Here is a 19,465-nt window from a genome sequence, read left to right as displayed (position 1 = left end):
ATTATCAGTGATATTTTTAAATATATTGGTGGTATTCTAATTTTGTTAAATCCTTATCTTTTTTAGATACATATGGAAAATATTTACAGATGAATGATATTAACTCTAGGGATTGCTTTGAAATTATCTAAAATTTTGGGAAATAGGTTGGGGGAAAAAAGAGTATATTTTATTAAGAAAAAAAATCCAGAACTTGGAAATCAGCAAAAGTAGGTCTGATCACTAAACTTCATTTCAAAGTAGGAATTATCAAAAAAAGCCCACCTATGGATTATCTCATTACCTAGGAGTATGTACCTTTAGCTAGCTTATTCTTTACAATTCATTTCACAACTCAGTAAGGGTAGCAGTTAATTGGTGGAAATGAATAGCCACACAACTGATTCTTGTCTGGTAGCAAATACATCATCCTGTAAAAAAGCAAATAATTTCTGTCCCACCAAAAGTTAGAGTTCTAGTGATTGTATTCCAACATTCTTTTAGTCCTACATATTCTTAGTTTCTTGATTTCTCTTCGAGCCAGCTTAATATTCCAGTTGGTTATCTCATTAATGAGTTAATAAATCTTTGACATGTTCACTTTACATTCATATGAGAGTTGTGTTTTTATCTTTTTGAAAATTATACTGCGTCAATACGAGACAAGATTGGCCATGAGTTGATCATTGCAGAAGCTAGATGATGAAAACATCATACTGTTCTCTACTTTGTATATGTTAGAAATTTATCATAAAGTTTTTAAAAATTCTAAACTTAAAATGAAAAGTAACAAGCTGGTTTCTTGGACAAAAATTATTCAAATCCCCTCAAAGTACTCTCTAAAGGTATAATTTTGGCAAAAATCTTTGAACATCTTTAAATATAAAGAGTTGACTCCTTAGAGTGAGAAAACATTTACATTTATTTAAAAAATAAATTGAAATGATTAAATTAACTCCATCAAAGTAACCAATTGGTGGTAGGGTAAACTTCAAGACTACTTATAAACATTATTTTTGTTGCTGTTAAATTCAAACAATATTGTGTGATGAATTCAGTGTGAAAATTTGCCACATGAACTGAGGGTCAGTCTTGAGATAAAAGTCAGGAGTAATAAGATTGGGACAAAAGACAGGAGAACATAGAGGTCAGAGGCAGTATGGTCAGTGAATTCATTAGAGAAATAAGCAAACCAGAAACAATACTTGCCTTTGTGAATTTAGAGGGATTTAAAAAAAATTTTTATTAAGGTCGTATTAGTTTATAGCTGTGTAATTTCAAGCATACATTATTATATACCAGTTTCTGTATAGACTGCATTGTGCTCACCACCAATAGACTAGTTTTTATCCCTCACCATACATACGTGTCTCTTTACCTTTTCCACAACCCACCAAACTGCTTCCCCTCTGGTAGCCACTAATCTGTTCTCTTTATCCCTGTGTTTATCTTTCACATATGGGTGAAATCATTTGGTATTTGTCTGTCTCTCTGGCTTATTTCTCTTAACATAATACCCTCCAAGTCCATCCATGTTGTTGCAAATGGGACAATTTTTTCTTTTTTCATGGTGGAGTAGCATTCCATTGTATATATTTACCATATCTTCTTTATCTAATCATCAGTTGATGGACACTTGGGTTGCTTCTATGTCTTGGATACTGTGAAGAATGCTGCAATGAACATAGGGGTGCATAGATCTATTTGTATTGTTGATTTCATGTTCTTTGGATAAATATCCAGTCGTGGGATAGCTGGATCATATGGTATTCCTATTTTTAATTTTTTGAGAAATCTCCATACTGTTTTCCATAGTGACTGCACCAGTTTTGATTCCCACCAGCAACGTCAAAGGATTCCCTTTTCTCCACATCCTCTCCAGCACTTATTATTCCTCATCCTGTTAATTATAGCAATTCTGACAGGTGTGAGGTGATATCTCATTTGTAGTTGATTGGCATTTCCCTAATAATTAGTGACATTGAACATCTTTTCATGTGCTTGTTGGTCGTCTGTATAGTTTCTTTGGAAAAATGTCGGTTCACATCCTCTGCCCATTTTTTGACTGGGTTGTTTTGTTTTTTGTTGTTGAGTCGTATGAGTTCTTTTTTTTCTCCTTTGGTGAGGAAGATTGGCCCTAAGCTAAGATCCGGCCAATCCATTGCCACGATGCCACAGGGCCAGGCCCTATGAGTTCTTTATATATTTTGGAAATGAATCTTTTGTCAGATATATGATTTGCAAATATTTTCTCCCAGTTGATGGATTGTCTTTTATTTTGTTCATTGTTTCCTTTGCCTTGCAGAAGGTTTTTAGTCTAATGTAGTCCCATTTGTTTATTTTTTCTTTTGTTTCCCATGCGCAAGTAGACATAGTATTCGAAAAGATGCTGCCAAAACTGATGTCAAAGAGTGTACTGCCTATATTTTCTTCTAGGAGTTTATGATTTCAGGTCTTACATTCAAGTCTTTAATCTATTTTGAGCAAATTTTTATGTATGGTAAAAGACAATGGTCTACTTTCATTCTTTTGCATTTGGCTGTCCAGTTTTCCCAACACCATTTATTGAAGAGACTTTCCTTTCTCCATTGTAAGTTCCTGGCTCCTTTGATGAAATTAGCTGTCCGTAGACGTGTGGTTTTCTTTCTGGGCTTTGAATTCTGTTCTATTGATTTGTGTGTCCGTTTTTCTGCCAATATCATATTGTTTTGATTACTATATCTTTGTAGTATATTTTGAAGTCAGGGATTGTGATGCCTCCAGCTTTGTTCTTTTTTCTCAGGATTCCTTTGGCTATTTGGGGTCTTTTGTTGTTCTATAGAAATTTTAGGATTCTTTGTTCTATTTCCATGAAGAAAGTCATTGGGAGTCTAATTGGGATTGCATTGAATCTGCAGATTGCTTTAGGTAATATTGACATTTTAACTATGTTTATTCTTGCAATTCATGAGCATGGAATAGCTTTCCATTTCTTTATGCCTTGTCCAATTTCTTTGAACAATGTCTTATAGTTTTCATTGTACAGGTCTTTCACCTCCTTGGTTAAATTTATTCCTAGATATTTTATTCTTTTTGTTGCGAAGGTAAATTGAATTGTATTCCTGACTTCTTTTTCAGCTAGTTCATTATTAGTGTATAGGAATGCAACTGATTTTTTGTAAGTTGATTTTGTACCCTGAAAATTTGCTGTAGTTGTTGATTATTTCTAATAGCTTTCTGGTATATTCTTTAGGTTTCCCTCTATATAGAATCATATAGTCTTCAAACAGCAAGAGTTTTACTTCTTCCTTTCCAATCTGGATTCCTTTTTTTTTTTTTTTTAATTTCTTTTATTTGTCTAATTGCTCTGGCCAAAACCTCCAGTACTATGTTGAATAGGAGTGGTGAGATTGGGAACCCTTGTCTTATTCCTGTTCTTAGGGGGATGGCTTTCAGTTTTTCACTCTTAAGTATGATGTTGGCTGTGGGTTTGTCATACATGGCCTTTACTAGGTTGAGGTGCCTTCCTTCTATACCTGTTTTACTGAGAGTTTTTATCATAAGTGGATGTTGGATCTTCTCAAATGCTTTCTATCTATTGAGATGATCATGTGATTTTTATTCCTGATTTTGTTAATGTGGTATATCACATTGAATGAATTGAGGATGTTGAATCATCCCTGTGTCCCTGATATAAATCCCACTTTATCATAGTGTGTGATCCTTTTAATGTACTGCTGTAGTCAATTTGTCAATATTTTGTTGAGGATTTTTGTATCTATGTTCATCAGCAACACTGGCCTGTAATTTTCCTCCTTTGTGTTTTCCATGTCTGTTTTTGGTATCAGGGTAATGTTGACCTCCTAGAATGCGTTAGGATGCATTCCATCTTCTTCAATTTTTTGGAATAGTTTGAGAAGGATAGGTATTAAATTCTTTGAATGTTTGGTAGAATTCTTGAGAGGATCCATCTGGTCCTGGACTTTTAATTTTTGGAAGTTTTTTTGATTACTATTTCAATCTTGTTACTTGCGATTGGTCTATTCAGATTGTCTATTTCTTCTTGGTTCAGTTTTGGAAGATTGTATGAGTCAGAATTTATCCATTTCTTCTGGATTGTCCGATTTATTGGCATATAGTTTTTCATAGTATGCTCTTAAAATCTTTTGTATTTCTGTGGTATCCATTGTAATTTCTCCTCTTTCATTTCTAATTTTATTTATTTGAGCCTTCTCTCTTTTTTGCTTAGTGAGTGTGGCTAAGGGTTTCTCAACTTTTGTTATGTTCTCAAAGAACGAGCTCTTAATTTCACTGATGTTTTCTATTGTTTATTTAGTCTCTATTTCATTTATTTCTGCCTTAATTTTTATTATTTCCCTCCTTCTGCTGACTTTGGGCTTTGTTTGTTCTTCTTTTTCTAGATCTGTTGGGGGTAGACTAAGATTCCTTATTTGAGACTTTTCTTGTTTGTTGAGGTAGGCCTGTATTGCTATTAATTTCCCTCTTAGGACAGCTTTTGCTGCATCCCATAAGAGTTGGTATGTTCTGTTTTCATTTTCATTTGTCTCTTATTTTTTTATATCTCCTTTGATTTCTTCATTGATCCAAGAGTTGTTAAGTATCATGTTGGTTAGTCTCCATATATTTGGGAATTTCCTAGCATTTTCTTATAGGTGATTTCTAGTTTCATAGCATTGTGGTCAGAAAAGATGCTTGATATGATTTCAATTGTTTTAAATTTATTGAGGCTTGCCTTGTTTCCCAACATATAGTCTGTCCTTGACAATGTTCCATGTGCTCTTACAAACAATGTGTATTCTGCTGGTTTTGGATGGAATGTTCTATATATATCTATTAAGTCTATCTGATGTAGTATTTTGTTTCAGGCCACTATTTCCTTGTTGACTTTCTGTCTGGATGATCTATCAATCGATGTAAGAGGGGTGTTAAGGTCCCTTACTATTATTGTGTTGCTGTCAATTTCTCTCTTTAGGTCTGTTAACAGTTGCTTTATATACTCTGGCGCATCTTTGTTAGGTGCATATATATTCATAAGTGTTATTCTCTTTTGGCAGAATGCCCCTTTTATTACATATTGCCCCTCCTTGTCTCTCATTGTCTCTTTTAACTTGAAGTATGCTTTGTCTGACATAAGTATGGCAACACCTTTCTTTTATTTGCCATTTGCTTGGAGTATCATCTTCCATCCTCTCACATTGAGCCTAGAGCTTAGATGTGTTTTCTGGAGGCATTATATTGTTAGGTCTTGATTTTTAATCCATCCAACCATTCTGTGTCTTTTCATTAGAGAATTTAATCCATTTAATTTTAGAATGATTATTGATATATGAAGGCTTAGTACTGCCATTTTATCTCTTGTTTCCAGTAATTCTATATTTCCATTGTTTTTTCTCTTGTATTTCTGACTGCCATTTCAGTTTGGTGGGTTTCTGTCATGGTTTTATCTTTGTTTATGATTTGTGCTATGCTGTGATTTATTCTTTAGTGGTTATCATGAGGTTTGTATAAAAGATCTCATGAGATGGTCAATTTTAAGACAGCATCTTTCCTCCATTAGCATAAGCAAGTTCCATCTCTTTCCTCTTCTCCTTTTGACTTTTCATTGCAGAAATTCTTCCATTCTGTGTTGTGAGTTTGTGACTAAATTAAAGTGTTACGGTTATTTTTGATGCTTTCCTTCCCTTGTCTTTTACATTATAATTAAATGTTTAGTGACCTATTCTGACATAGAGCTGGAATGTTCAGATTCCATTTATCTCCTTGTTTTGTAATCCTTTGCCTTTTTGTTACAGGTATGAGGGATTCTTTCATTATTTCTTGTAAGGGAGGTCTAGTGGCAATGAACTCTCTCAGCTTTTGTTTCCCTGGGAAAGCTTTTATTCCTCCCTCATCTCTGAAGGATAGTTTTTCTGGATAGAGTATTCTTGGCTGAAAGTTTTTGTTCTTTTTTTTTTTTATTGAGTTATTGATAGGTTACAATCTTGTGAAATTTCAGTTGTACATTAATGTTTGTCAGTCATGTTGTAGGTGCACCACTTCACCCTTTGTGCCCACCCCCCACCCCCCCTTTCCCCTGGTATCCACTAAACTGTTCTTAGTCCATAATTTTAAATTCCTCATATGAGTGGAGTCATACACAGATTATCCTTCTCTTGCTGGCTTATTTCACTCAACATAATTCTCTCAAGGTCCATCCATGTTATTGCAAATGGAATGATTTTGTTCTGTTTTGCAGCTGAGTAGTATTCCATTGTATATATGTACCACATCTTCTTTATCCATTCGTCTGTTGCTGGACACTTAGGTTGCTTCCACGTCTTGGCTATTGTAAACAGTGCTGCAATAAACATTGGGGTGCACAGGACTTTTGGGATTGCTGACTTCAAGCTCTTTGGATAAATACCCAGTAGTGGGATGGCTGGATCGTATGGTAGTCCTATTTTTAATTTTCTGAGGAATCTCCATACTGTTTTCCATAGTGGCTGCACCAGTTTGCATTCCCACCAGCAGTGTATGAGGGTTCCTTTTTCTCTGCAAGCTCTCCAACATTTGTTGGTATTAGTTTTAGATATTTTTGTCATTCTAACGGGTGTAAGGTGATATCTTAGTGTAGTTTTGATTTGCATTTCCCTGATGATCAGCGATGATGAGCATCTTTTCATGTGCCTATTGGCCATCAGTGTATCTTCTTTGGAGAAATGTCTGTTCATGTCTCCAGCCCATTTTTTGATTGGGTTGTTTGATGTTTTGTTGTTGAGTTGCGAGAGTTCTTTATATATTATGGATATTAAGCCCTTGTCAGATATATGACTTGCAAATATTTTTTCCCAGTTAGTGGGTTGTTTTTTTTGTTTCAATCCTGTTTTCATTTGTCTTGAAGAAGTTCTTTAATCTGATGAAGTCCCATTTGTTTATTCTTTCTATTGTTTCCCTTCTCTGAGAAGGCATGGTGTCCAAAAAGATCCTTTTAATACTGATGTCAAAGAGTGTACTGCCTACATTTTCTTCCAGAAGCCTTATGGTTTCAGGTCTCACCTTTAGGTCTTTGATCCATTTTGAGTTTATTTTGGTGAATGGTGAAAAAGAATGGTCAATTTTCATTCTTTTACATGTGGCCTTCCAGTTTTCCCAGCACCATTTGTTGAAAAGACTTTCTTTTCTCCATTGCATGCCCTCAGCTCATTTGTCAAAGATAAGCTGTCCATAGATGTGTGGTTTTATCTCTGGGCTTTCAATTCTGTTCCATTGATCTGTGCACCTGTTTTTGTACTAGTACCATGCTGTTTTGATTACTGTAGTTTTGTAGTATGTTTTGAAGTCAGGGATTGTGATGCCTCCCGTTTTCTTCTTTTTCCTCAGGATTGCTTTAGAAATTCGGGGTCTTTTGTTGCCCCATATGAATTTTAGGATTCTTTGTTCTAATTCTGTAAAGAATGTCATTGGGATTCTGATTGGGATGGCGTTGAATCTGTAGATTGCTTTAGGCAGAACGGACATTTTTAACTATGTTTATTCTTCCAATCCATGTACATGGAATGTCTTTCCATCTTATGTCGTCATCCAATTCTCTTAGAAAGGCCTTGTAATTTTCATTATATAGGTCCTTCACTTCCTTAGTTAAATTTACCCCAAGGTATTTTATTCTTTTTGTTGCGATTGTGAATGGTATTGTATTCTAGAGTTCTTTTTCTGTTGGTTCATTACTGGAGTATAGAAATGCTACTGATTTATGCAAATTGATTTTATACCCTGCAACTTTGCTGTAGTTGTTAATTACTTCTAACGGTTTTCAAATGGATTCTTTGGGGTTTTCTATATATAAGATCATGTTGTCTGCAAACAGCGAGAGTTTCACTTCTCCCCTCCCTATTTGGATTCCTTTTATTCCTTTTTCTTGCCTGATTGCTCTGGCCAGGACCTCCAGTACTATGTTAAATAAGAGTGGTGATAGAGGGCATCCTTGTCTCGTTCCCGTTTTCAGGGGGATGGCGTTCAGTTTCTGCCCATTGAGTATGATGTTAGCTATGGGTTTGTCGTATATGGCCTTTATTATATTGAGGTAGTTTCCTTCTATGCCCATTTTGTTCAGAGTTTTTATCATAAATGGCTTGAAAGTTTTTGTTCTTTAGCATTTTGAATATATCATTCCATTTTCTCCTAGTGTATAGGGTTTCTGCCAAGAAATCCACTTAAAGCCTGATAGGGATTCCTCTGTAAGTTATTTTCTTCTGCCTTGCAGCCCTCAATATTTTTTCTTTATCATTTACTTTTGCCAGTTTTAATAGTACACGCCTGGGAGAAGGTCTTTATGCACTGATGTAATTAGGAGTTCTTTTGGCTGCATGTACTTGTAAGTATAGTTTCTTTGCCAGATTTGGGAAGTTCTCGGCTATTATTTCTTTGAATGAGCTCTCTGCTCCTTTCTCCCTCTCTTCTCTGTCTGGAATACCTTTAACTGTATATTGCTTTTCCTAATTGAGCTGGACATTTCTTGAAGAATTTCCCCATTCTGTCTGGAATACCTTTAACTTTATGTTGCTTTTCCTAATTGAGTTGGACATTTCTTGAAGAATTTCCCCATTTTTAAAAAATCTTAGTTCTCTCTCCTCCTCCACCTGAAGCATTTCTATATTTCTATCCTCTAAATCACTAATTCTATCCTCTATAACATCAGCTCTATTTATTAAGGACTCTAGATTTTTAAAAATCTCATTAAGTGTGTTCTTCATATCCAGAAGTTTTGTTTGTTTTTTTTGCTTAGAGTTTCAATCTCTTTGGAGGCTAAGCCATGCCACTTGCTGTAGAGCATTCCCATGGGTGGGGTCACCACGGCACATTGGGCAATCCTGCAGGCTGGGCTGCAACTCCAAAAGCATCTGCGCATGCCAGGTTGTCCCTACATTCTCTTACAGTTGTGAGTAGATGCTGTGTGAGGATCCATGAACTGTCTTGCTGCCACTGGGGAGGGGAAGGGGGTGAGCTTACTTAATTCCACTGCCTCCCAGAGATCCAGTCAATCCACCTTCAGATGTGTAGATCTCTCAAAAATCCTGTTGGTTGGCTGTAAGGCAGAGTGCAGTGTGTGCTTTAGTGTCACACTGGGGCATCGTTTAACCAGCCCGCTCATGGATTATTTCATTATCTAGGGTAACGTTCCTTTGTTTGACTTTTGAACAGACCTTTTTGTATGACTTGTACATGAATTAAGATCTTAGACTTTGTGGAATTAGGTATTAACTTGAAGGTAGATACAGTGGAAATGCAAATAATTTCTGTCAGGTAGAAACGACAGCCCCCAAGGTTACATTTTTTTACTGCCCTATAGATCAGTCTTATTCTAAAATTCTTCTTAAATCCAGTTCTTTTTTTTTAAAGATTTTATTTTTCCTTTTTTTACCAAAGCCCCCCGGTACATAGTTGTTTATTTTTAGTTGCAGGTCCTTCTGGTTGTGGCATGTGGGACGCCGCCTCAGCATGGCCTGATGAGCGGTGCCATGTCTACACCCAGGATCCGAACCAGCGAAATCCCAGGCCACCGAAGTGGAGCATGTGAACTTAACCACTTGGCCACAGAGCCGGCCCCTACCCAGTTCTTCAAAATACTCTTTGAACAGCTTTATTATCTTGCTAATTCAATAATTAATGAGTTAATAAGTCTTTAGCTAACTCTTCACATTTAGTTAATACATTTTTAGTTAATAAATCTTTAGCATGTGTTCATTCTAAAAAAAAAAAAATCCTGTTGGGCTGTGTAGAAAGTCTTCTGCTGGTTAATGAATGTCCATTTACTTGTAACTAAAGGGAAGAGACTGAGGGAAGAACTCACTCCGCCATTATGCGGACATCGCTCAGAGGGATTTTTAATGATATAATATTCACTATAAATATCAAGAAATATTATGTAAAAACAGAGTTACCACTTCAGCCTTTTTTTTCATGAGGAAGACTGTCCCTAAGATAACATCCATTGCCAATCTTTGTCTTTTTGCTTAAGGAAGATTGTCCCTGAGCTACCATCTGTGCCAATATTCCTTTATTTTTGTATATGGGATGCCACCATAGCAGGGCTTGATGAGCAATGTGTAGGTCCGCATTCAGGATCTGAACCCATGAACCCCAGGTGACCAAGGTAGAGTGTGCGAACTTAACTGCTACACCACTGGCCAGCAAGTGGAATCAAAACTGAATAACCTGGATTATAATTTTGGCTCTGCATTAACTCCCTGGGGATCCTAAATCCATAACTGAACCTCTCAGGACACAGTTGTTTCAACAATAACATAGGTATAATGAACCAATGTTTGCTCCAGATAACCTCTTTCATGAGGTTTTGCCTTTAGGATATGCCATCTGGTGTCCCAAACCAAAAGTCTAGAAGAGTCACTGGACTGAAAAAGACCATGCCTTACAGAGAAATACAGGACTTTAAGCTTTCTCTTCTTTTCACTAATATCTATGATATGACCTCCCTTCCTCTATGGTGCAAAAACCACATTTCTTCCCACAGTGAACACATTTCGTCTTTTCTTCTATATGGACTAGCTAAAGATTCTCTGACTTGTTTAAATTTTTGCAGCCTAAGCCAGCTTCAGGTCACTGCACTCTCAGAGGCAAATGGGTCAACATCCTCTGCTTACCTTGGCAAACACTCTTATAGTTAGTACAGCAGTCTTTCCTCTGCAAACAGTCATCTGAACAAGAGCAAAGGCTGGATTCTAGTCTGGTCTCCCCACAACGAAACGCATTGCAGGTCCATATTCGAGCTGTAAAATTACACAATTCAGTTCTGAGCATTTAACTTATTTTAAGTATCCAATACTAAAAATATAAATTTAATGCATTTCTCCCTGTCTTATTGTACAAATTCTTGATTTACCTGCATTAGTAAATGAAATTACATAACACAAATAAGGGACAGTCCACCACTTTTCTTCATTTGGCATGAGTCGCAGAGAGAGATGCTGGGCTACCTAGAGAGGTTCACCTCTGAGTTTGGAGAAACTCTAAACATCAATCCCATTCTCACCCAAGGGTAGGAGCTCCCGATGGTGAAGCACCACTAACCCTCAGCGATTGCTCCCACTCAAGAGCAGCCTTGCCCAGCCTTGTCTACAGACAGGCAGCAAGGAAGGAACAGGAGCATGGTCAGGCCCGTAAGAGTGAAGGCAGGTCAGGGGCCTCCCAGCTGAGAGTGACAGCAGTGGTACAGCAGCTCCCCACCAGGCCTCTGGTGTCTCCCCGGCTATAGACTTAGGACGAGGTCAGTTTAAACAAGTCCCGACGCTAAGAACAACCAGGGGCTGCAGTGAGGCTGCTTCCCAGCGCACCTGCTTGGGAGCAGTGACTACAATCACTATCAGTCCTGCGCTTAGACAGACCCATGGGAGAGGGGGCTGCTGCGTGCTTCAGTTGTGCACAGCATTCTTCATTCCTCACTGTTTAGTATTTACTAAGAAAGAAAAGATTTCAGGAGATTAAGGAAAGGGAATACAGACTTTATCTAGACTAGGTCATCCCCTCCCTCCTGCCCTTCGCAGAGAGCATAACGTAAGGAGCTCTACTGTTCTAACCTTCACTCTCCTGATCCTCTAGACTCCCCACCTTCCCTGATTTCTTAGAAATCAAACATTGCAAACTGTGTCTTCCACCTAGAGAACAAAGTTTCTTAAGTTGTGTTCTGAGGACGCTGGCATCAGAATCACCAAGAATCACCAGCCTTCCTAGTGAGCCTTATGCACCTGAAATCTGAGAACTACTGAAAATGAAACTAAATAAGAGCATTAACTTACACCATAGTGAAACTCCATGGAAACATAAGCAATTATGTGGCATTTCATCTGCTGTAGGTTATTCCTCAACCTCAGCTAACTGAAGTGTAGATTCTGCATTTAGCACTGCAAAGGGAGACAGCATAATCCTAGCTCCTGCATACAAGACGTTATGGGTTTAATTGTACGCCCTCAGAAACGTGGAAGTCCTAACCCTCGCTGCCATGAATGTGACTTGACTTTAGAAAAGGATCTTTGCAGATAATCACGTTAAAGTGAGAACATTAGGACGGGCCCTAATCCAGCGTGGCGGGGGTTCTTACAAAAAGGGGAAGTTTGAACACGGACACACACAGGGAGGACTGTGAAGACTCAGGGAGAACCCGCATGAAGATGAAGGCAGAGTTTGGAGTTAGGCTGCCACAAGGCAGAGAACGCCAAGATCGCCAGCACCCCAATAGAGGCTAGGAGAGAGGCACGGAACAGAGTTTCTCTCAGTGTTCAGAAGAAACAAAGATCTTGGACTTCTGGCTTCTAGAACTGTGAAAAAAGGAATTTCTGTGGTGTAATCCACCCAGTCTTTGGCACTTTGTTACAGCAGCCCTAGCAAACTGATCACAAGGTGTGTGGTGAGCATTTGCGCGTGCAGCAATGATGGCACAATCAATGTGCTAATAAACTTATGCTTGGAATTCATACTTGATTCCACACAGGTGTCTTCAAAATCCCAGCAGCAGTCGCCTCGGTCTTTACATCCCACATCACACCTGCAGCCCTCCAATCCTCTATATGAAGAATCAAAGCATCTTCTCCTGCAGCTGCCTGTAGAGTGAAGGAAATAAGGAAATCAATGCTTAGAGAGTATCCAATATCTCATAGCTAGATGGTAGAAGCACACAGAAGTACTAGCACAGACTATGACAGACAACTAGGTAATTGTTATGGTGCTGTATGATCCATCAGTGCAAAGTAATAAATAAAGAGTGATAAATAATGAGTGATTTTCCCCTAGGACCCTAGAGAGGTTCCAGACTCAGAGACACCAGGCACTATAAGATGACAGTGGGTGGGACAGGCAGAGGCTAAACATAGTGGAATTGGTTGAAAGTCTGGATATGGAGCCACGACTACCTGCCCCACCTCCTACTAGAGAATAGAAGGTTCATAATCTGGAGGAAATTAGGAGGAGTGGCTCTCATCACAGGGACAGCAGACACAGAGGAGTAGCTATGATGAGAAAAGATGAATCAGCCTTACTCTTAAATGTGAAAAGATGGCTACCAGACATCTGAGTATGGCAGGGAGCATCCAGCATGAAAGACAAAGACCAAAACAAACAGGAAAAAAGAAAAACTTGGTGGAAAAGGAAACAATGCAAGGAGCAGAAGAGTTACACACGTGCACAAACACACACACACATAACTAATATTGAGATCCTCTGCAAAGAGAAGATATTACATCCATGAAATAAGAAAGAAAGCTATAATTAAAAAGAGAGAAATAACATTCAGAGTGCTCTTGGAAATAAAAACATGAGAGCAGTAATAAAAAATTCAATAGAGGGGTGTGGTAGGGAGAATTACGGTTCCCAAGAAGATTCCATGCCCTAATCCCCAAGACTATCAATATGTTGCCTTATATGGAAAAGATGTAATTAAATGTAATTACATTTATAGTAATTAAGTACATTTATAGTAATAAATGTAATGTAATTACAGATGTAATTAAAGGCACTATTTAGTTGACCTCAAAACTGGGAGGTAGTACCTAAAAGTGAAAACAAAGAAAATGGAGAAGATATTATCAAAGAAATCATATTTAGAAAATTTCCCAGAACCAACGAGTGTAAATTATTACAATGAAATTGCTCACCCATTTTCCTAGGGCAAAACTCACTCCAAGCGATCAGCAGGGATAAAGAGATCTTGAAAGCTCCCAGAGAAAGATTATGAGCAACCCATAAAGGGTCACAAGTCAGAACATTATCAAATTTCTTAATAAGGACACTGGAAGCCAGAAGATAGGAAGGTAACATCTTCAAATTTGTGGAGGAAAATTATTTTCATCTTAGAATTCAATATCTAGCCAACCTCTCAAGTGTTAGGTTAGGATGATGAACACGTCTTTAGACAGGTAAGCACTCAAGTTATGTCTCTCATGCATCCTATATTACAAAGTTACTGAAGGATGTTCTTCAGCCAAATGAGTAAGTAAAACAAAAAAAAGAGATCCAAAAAATATGAGATCCAGCACAATGGAGAGGCTAAGGAAACACCAACCATACACCAAACAAACCAAGAGAGCAAGCAACACAGACTGGAGCAGCAGGACAGAGAAACACAAATTAAAATTAAACATCTCACTCTATACCCAACTCTAACTGCCAAAAATGAGGGAGCCAGATAATGCCAGGGTTAGTGGAAAGCATGGTAAAGGCAGGGTATGCTGTGGCAGCCATTCTAGAAAGCAACCAGGGACTACTTACTCAAGCTAAAATGTAAACCCTAAGATCCAGGACTGCCATTACTGGGACAGAGCAAATTATGTGACAAAGCAAATCCAACACAGATCCATTAGGGAACCTGCAGGATTTACGTGGTGTCAGGGAACTAAAGTCACTTGGGTATCCAGCACTGGTAGAGGGCGTAAGTCAAATGGTGTGTTGGATACATGCCAAAGAGTGCTATGTAGTAAGTAGATAGATGCATAAGAAGTGATTGCAAGCATAGCAATTTAGAAGGATCTTAAAAAATACTCAGTGAAAAAGGAAGACAAAAACTTTTATATATCATTTACATAAAAGGCCTTTACATTTTTACATTCACTCTCCTCCTCTGAAACATTTCCCACACTTGGATTCCAGGACTCAACAATCACCTGGCTTTCCTCCCACACTCCTAGGCACTCCTTCCTAGTCTCCTTCTGTGCTCTTTTCCCCCTCACCTACCCAATCCTTTAAAGGTGGCGTGCCCTGGTCACAGTTCTTTAAATTCCACTTATTATGCTGATAGAAGCCACATTGTACGTCCAGCCAGGACTTGCCCACTAAAGTCAGCTTCAACTACCATCTAACTACCATCTTCACTTTTCTACTTGGACACCTAGTAGATATTTCAAATTTAACACATCCCAAAGAAACTCCTGATTATTCTCCTGAAATCAGCTCCTTCTACAGTCTTCGCCATCTCAATTATGGAAATGTCATATTTTCAGGTGCTCATGCCAAAAATCTTGAGGTCATTCTCGACTCCTCTCTTTCTCACTCCAAAGCCAATCTGTCAATAAAATCTATCTACCACATCAAAAGATATCCAGAATCCAAAGCTTTCTCACGACTTACAATGCTCCCACCCTGGTCTAAGACATAAGGATTGTCTGTGTCATTGCAATAATTTCCTAACTGGTCTCTCTCAACCTAGTTTCACTCTGCAATTTATTTATAACACAGCAGCCTGAGTGATTGTGTTGAAAAGCAAAGCATAGCATGTCATTCCTCTGCTCAAAACCTCCAATCACTTCCCATCACACTCAGAAGGGAAGCCAAAGGCCATACTGTGGCCCACCAACCCCTCTCTGATCTGGCTCCTCTTGGTCGATCTTGTTTGATGACTCCCTCCCTCTGGTCCTCTTAGCTCTAGCTCACTGATCTTCCTTTTATTCTCTAAATGGCATTCTTCACAGCCCAGGCATGCTCCAGGCCCTTCCCTCCTGCTGTTTCCTCTTGCCTGGACTGTTCATCCCCAAAATATCCCTGTTTCCCCCTCACTTCCTTCAGCTCTTTACAAAAGTTACTTCATACACACACCCCACCCCACCCTCACTCAATATTTCATATTTCCTTTTTTTAGGTTTACTTATTCCTTAGCATTTTCCCTATCATATAATATATATTTTGCTTATTTACATTTTTATTCTCTGTATTCCCTGCTAAAATGTAAACTCTTTGAAGGATTTTTGGCTGTTTTCTTCACCAATGTATCCTCAGTAATTAGAATAGTACCTAGTACATAGTCAGCACTCAACTGTAAAAGCATAAGTAAAAAGTGTGTGCATGCATAATAAATTTGTAAGAATGCATAAAAACTCAAACAAGAAAAACTAGTTTAAAAACTCAAACTAGAAAAAAATAGATTGCCTATGAAAAGTGGTTTAATGGGAGTGGAGAATGGTGAAAACAGTCCAGGGTGGGGTATTAGGAAACAGTTGTGATGGAAGAATGAGGGACTGCATATGTTAAGGAGGCTGGCAAAGAGGGACTGGAGTTAAATATCAAGGCTTTGGGAGGGCGGAGAGGGAGGGGGAAGGGCACGATGCCACATGAGGGCTGATGGACTGAGATGAAGGGAGAGAATAAGGAACAATGACTCGGGGAAGCCAACCAGCAGTTGTACTAAAGGAAGGACGGGAGTGAAAGAGCTGGAATAATACGAGATTTTTTTCAGAGATTAGTATATGCCTCTTGCAATTAATTTGTGATCTGTGGGACAAAATAAGCAAGAAATGACATTCATCTGTGTACGCTAACATCAGAATATTACTACCAAAATGCCCTGCTGACATCTCTTAGATCTAGGACTGGTACTGTAGTTCAGAAACACAAGAGCCAAGGGAGCAAGAAAAGACAGTAATTTTCCAGCTAATGCCCACCTTTTCTGTTCCACTGTGCTCCCCTGTTACACTAGGGGTACTGAGTGATGGTTAATTCTTAAATGGAAACATAACTGGAGATTGTCAGTCATCTTCCCTAATGAAGGAGTGAGAAGACTTTCCCCACTGGAGTCAAACTAGTAGTTAATCAGCCAAATTAAAAAGGGGAATAAATGATCTAACATTTGACCTCATACTTCCCCTTAGTACAAGTGTCAAAACAACACATGACAAGACTATAGAAAGTGCTTTTTATAGAGCCACTTGTAAGTGGTTTATTTACTATGCATACTAACGGGATATGACAAAAGAAACATGAGGTCTATTGATATTTTGGGGCATGCATCTCCTTTTTGTTTTTTTTCCTTCTTACGAGAGAAAAAATGTGAAGCTTTTATTCTGCACTACGTTGCAGGAATGTGACACTGCCCAACCAAGACACAGGGAGATTTCAGGGATGGAGCAACACTAACGTGATATCAAGGGACAGGAGTGGGGCAGGAGGTCCTGGGAATGGAGCAACCAAGACTTTCGAGGCCAAGTTTATCACCAGACAGTAAAGATTAGAGGAGGAGCGGGGACAGAAGGAAGCTCTGATCAGGGATCAAAGTCCTCGATGAAGGTGAGGAAAAGTCAGAGAAAACTCTGGAGTGATATGAATCGCAAAGGAGCAGGGGGAGGAGGGCAAAAGCGAAATCCAGAAAAGACAGTGGACAGTGCCAACCAGGGATGCAGGCTCCCAGTAAGTGGGGTTGGCAGAAGGAGAAGCCTCGTAAGAGAGCGCCGCATGGAGGAGAGAAAGAGCTTGGGAGAGGAGTGCACACGTGTTCACAGGTGAAGGTGAGGGGCAAGCGGCACCATAGCGTGTTCCGAGGCATTGCTGAGGGGTATACCTTGCTTTTCCGGTTGCCTGAGTCCAAGGCCCAGCCCTAATCCAAGTGACACAATCACCAACCAAGCGAGAAGAACCTATTACAAAAAAGGAAAGTGACCTTACAATATTTTAAAATGTACGGAAATCCTCCCTAAGACAACCAACCTCCCTCAGTGAATATTAAGGGCACACAGTGTGCTAGTTATGCCTGACACCAGATCCAACAATGATAGAGGTACGTAATTATATTTAATGCCTGGAAATACAGGTTTGGGAAGAATTTTTAAACACTATTTATTACAGATCTTCAAATTCACATACAGGAGTCCCAGTGAGCTTAATCCCAGATTGAGTTAAAGTGTGAAGGAAACCAATGGAGCCATTTACCTTTTGCCCAGTTTTCTTTCTTAACTAGAGAGCTGTTTGGAAATCATTTCTCTAAAAGCATTCCAAAACTGTGAAATGTTAACTACTTCATTCCTAGGGAGCAGGGTTCTTTTTCCCTACCCCGTTCATCAGAAGATAATGAGAATACTTAACATCTTAAAAATACAGTGTCCAATTAATTAACTGGCAAACAATCTGCTTTCATCTACAGCTCAATCTAATGATTTAGGGTAACTTGGAAGCTGTGTGACCAAAAATCGTGTGTGTCATTCATTACCACGACTGCTGACAAAGCTCTTCAGTGTAGTGGACTTTATGCTCTGACTAGAATTAAACTGTGACATAATTAAAGAGAATTCTTCCCACTGACCTCTTTCTCCATCCATCAAGTCCAATGATAAGCATGCTGGATGATAGAGCTTGAATACCATGTATTGCCATAAAGAATATAAATGCAACACACACAGATTGTTTAGGAAACTGTTTTACACTACCAGTAACTTTTGTTGTGGTTTAAAATATACCACTTTTATGAAGGAGAAAAATATAGCATCAAAATTTGCTTAGATAATAAAGACCTACATAAACTACTGATTTTTTGTTTATATTTATTCTGAAAATCAACTGAAAAATTAACATATCTAACTCTTACAGTACAAGAGAATTCAACAATTGGGGAAATATGTTAAAACTATGAAAACAATGATCATATGAAGTTTCAAAGCTATCCCAAGGGTCAATGACCCTCCAGCAGGTGTGCATTCAGTGGAGAGGATGGAGAGGAAAAGGGGGACATAAACAGTTATTAAATAACAGCATTCGCACTTAGTTCCTTATTATGACGCTCAAAAGCCACAGGGGAGCGTGGCTAGGAATACTACCAGGCAACAAAACACTGGGAAACTTTCCCATGGTAAATTTCATGCATTATAGATTTACCAATTGGCATAGTTTGGTTGACATGTTATGGCTGGTCCATTCAACATTCAAACTTGCTGGAAAAATAAACATCTTGCTGTCCTTGGGAGGCTTCAAAACTGTGTAGTGTTAAATCTTAGCGTCTCGCTGCATTATTCTGTAAGCTCCTTGAGAGTAAGAAGTTTCATTTTTAATCTCCCATATATTCATTTGCTCTAAATATGTACTTCTGAATAAGTTTCTTGATATCGAGGTGCATCTGTATCTTAACCTATCTCAAGCTCTCTACAAAGTGCAGAGAGGAGCACTCTAGGCTCCAGCAGTCACTGAGAACGCAGCATTTGGCTTTGGCTCAGCTGAATAAAACATCCTAGAAACACAGTACATACTTTTAAATTTGTTAATTGAAACTTTCGTTAAAATTTGGGAATATTAGGGTACCTTTCAAACTACGATTTTAAAATATTATATGTACTAAAAAACCCGAGAAAGACACAAAGAAGGGAAATAAATGATGTCCAGGTTTTCTTCCCAAGGAGTTTATAATTTCCTGACTTTGTGAGATAGGATAAATATAATAAACGGCCTAAGAGCTAGAAGACCACTCAAAGTTCCCAGAAGAATACTGAATAAATAGAATGTCTTCACGGTCTCCTTTGTTCCAGTCACTGGGCCCAGTGCTTCCACATGTTTCATTTACTCCTCGAAACTGTGCTTGAGTCACGGAACGGTGGTGACACTAACTAGAGTAGGGAAGTCAGGAGAAAACTGCAGCAGGATAGGCGAGAGAATTTTGTGCACTTGATTTTGGCCTGAGGTCCTGGATGAGGAGAAGGCAAGCAGGCATCTGAAATTCTGTGACCAAAACTCAGCAAGAGGTTAGAGCTGGCGG

General features: G+C 38.6%; 1 protein-coding gene across 12 annotated transcripts in view; it reads right to left on the bottom strand.

Moving 5' to 3' along the window:
• LOC103544232 (ectonucleotide pyrophosphatase/phosphodiesterase family member 3-like) overlaps window positions 1–19,465 on the bottom strand; it is a 112,718-nt gene that overhangs the window by 57,380 nt on the left and 35,873 nt on the right. For 11 of the 12 annotated variants that reach the window (XR_011522118.1, XR_011522119.1, XR_011522117.1 and 8 more), the window contains exons 2-4: window positions 17,288–17,363; window positions 12,447–12,569; window positions 10,617–10,742 (exon numbers count right to left, since the gene is read on the bottom strand). Coding sequence is in view for 3 of the 12 variants with exons in the window: in XM_070557165.1 (XP_070413266.1) it covers window positions 10,617–10,742; window positions 12,447–12,569; window positions 17,288–17,363 (325 nt within the window). In the remaining 9 variants the exon portion in view is untranslated. The remainder of the gene's footprint in view (window positions 1–10,616; window positions 10,743–12,446; window positions 12,570–17,287; window positions 17,364–19,465) is intronic. The other variant, XM_070557170.1, reaches the window with a different exon arrangement.

The sequence above is a fragment of the Equus przewalskii genome, chromosome 9 (genome assembly GCF_037783145.1).
Source record: "Equus przewalskii isolate Varuska chromosome 9, EquPr2, whole genome shotgun sequence".
In the NCBI taxonomy this organism is placed as follows: domain Eukaryota; kingdom Metazoa; phylum Chordata; class Mammalia; order Perissodactyla; family Equidae; genus Equus; species Equus przewalskii.
The sequence above is the reverse complement of the archived record's forward strand: the minus strand, read 5'-3'. Positions and strand labels throughout refer to the sequence as shown.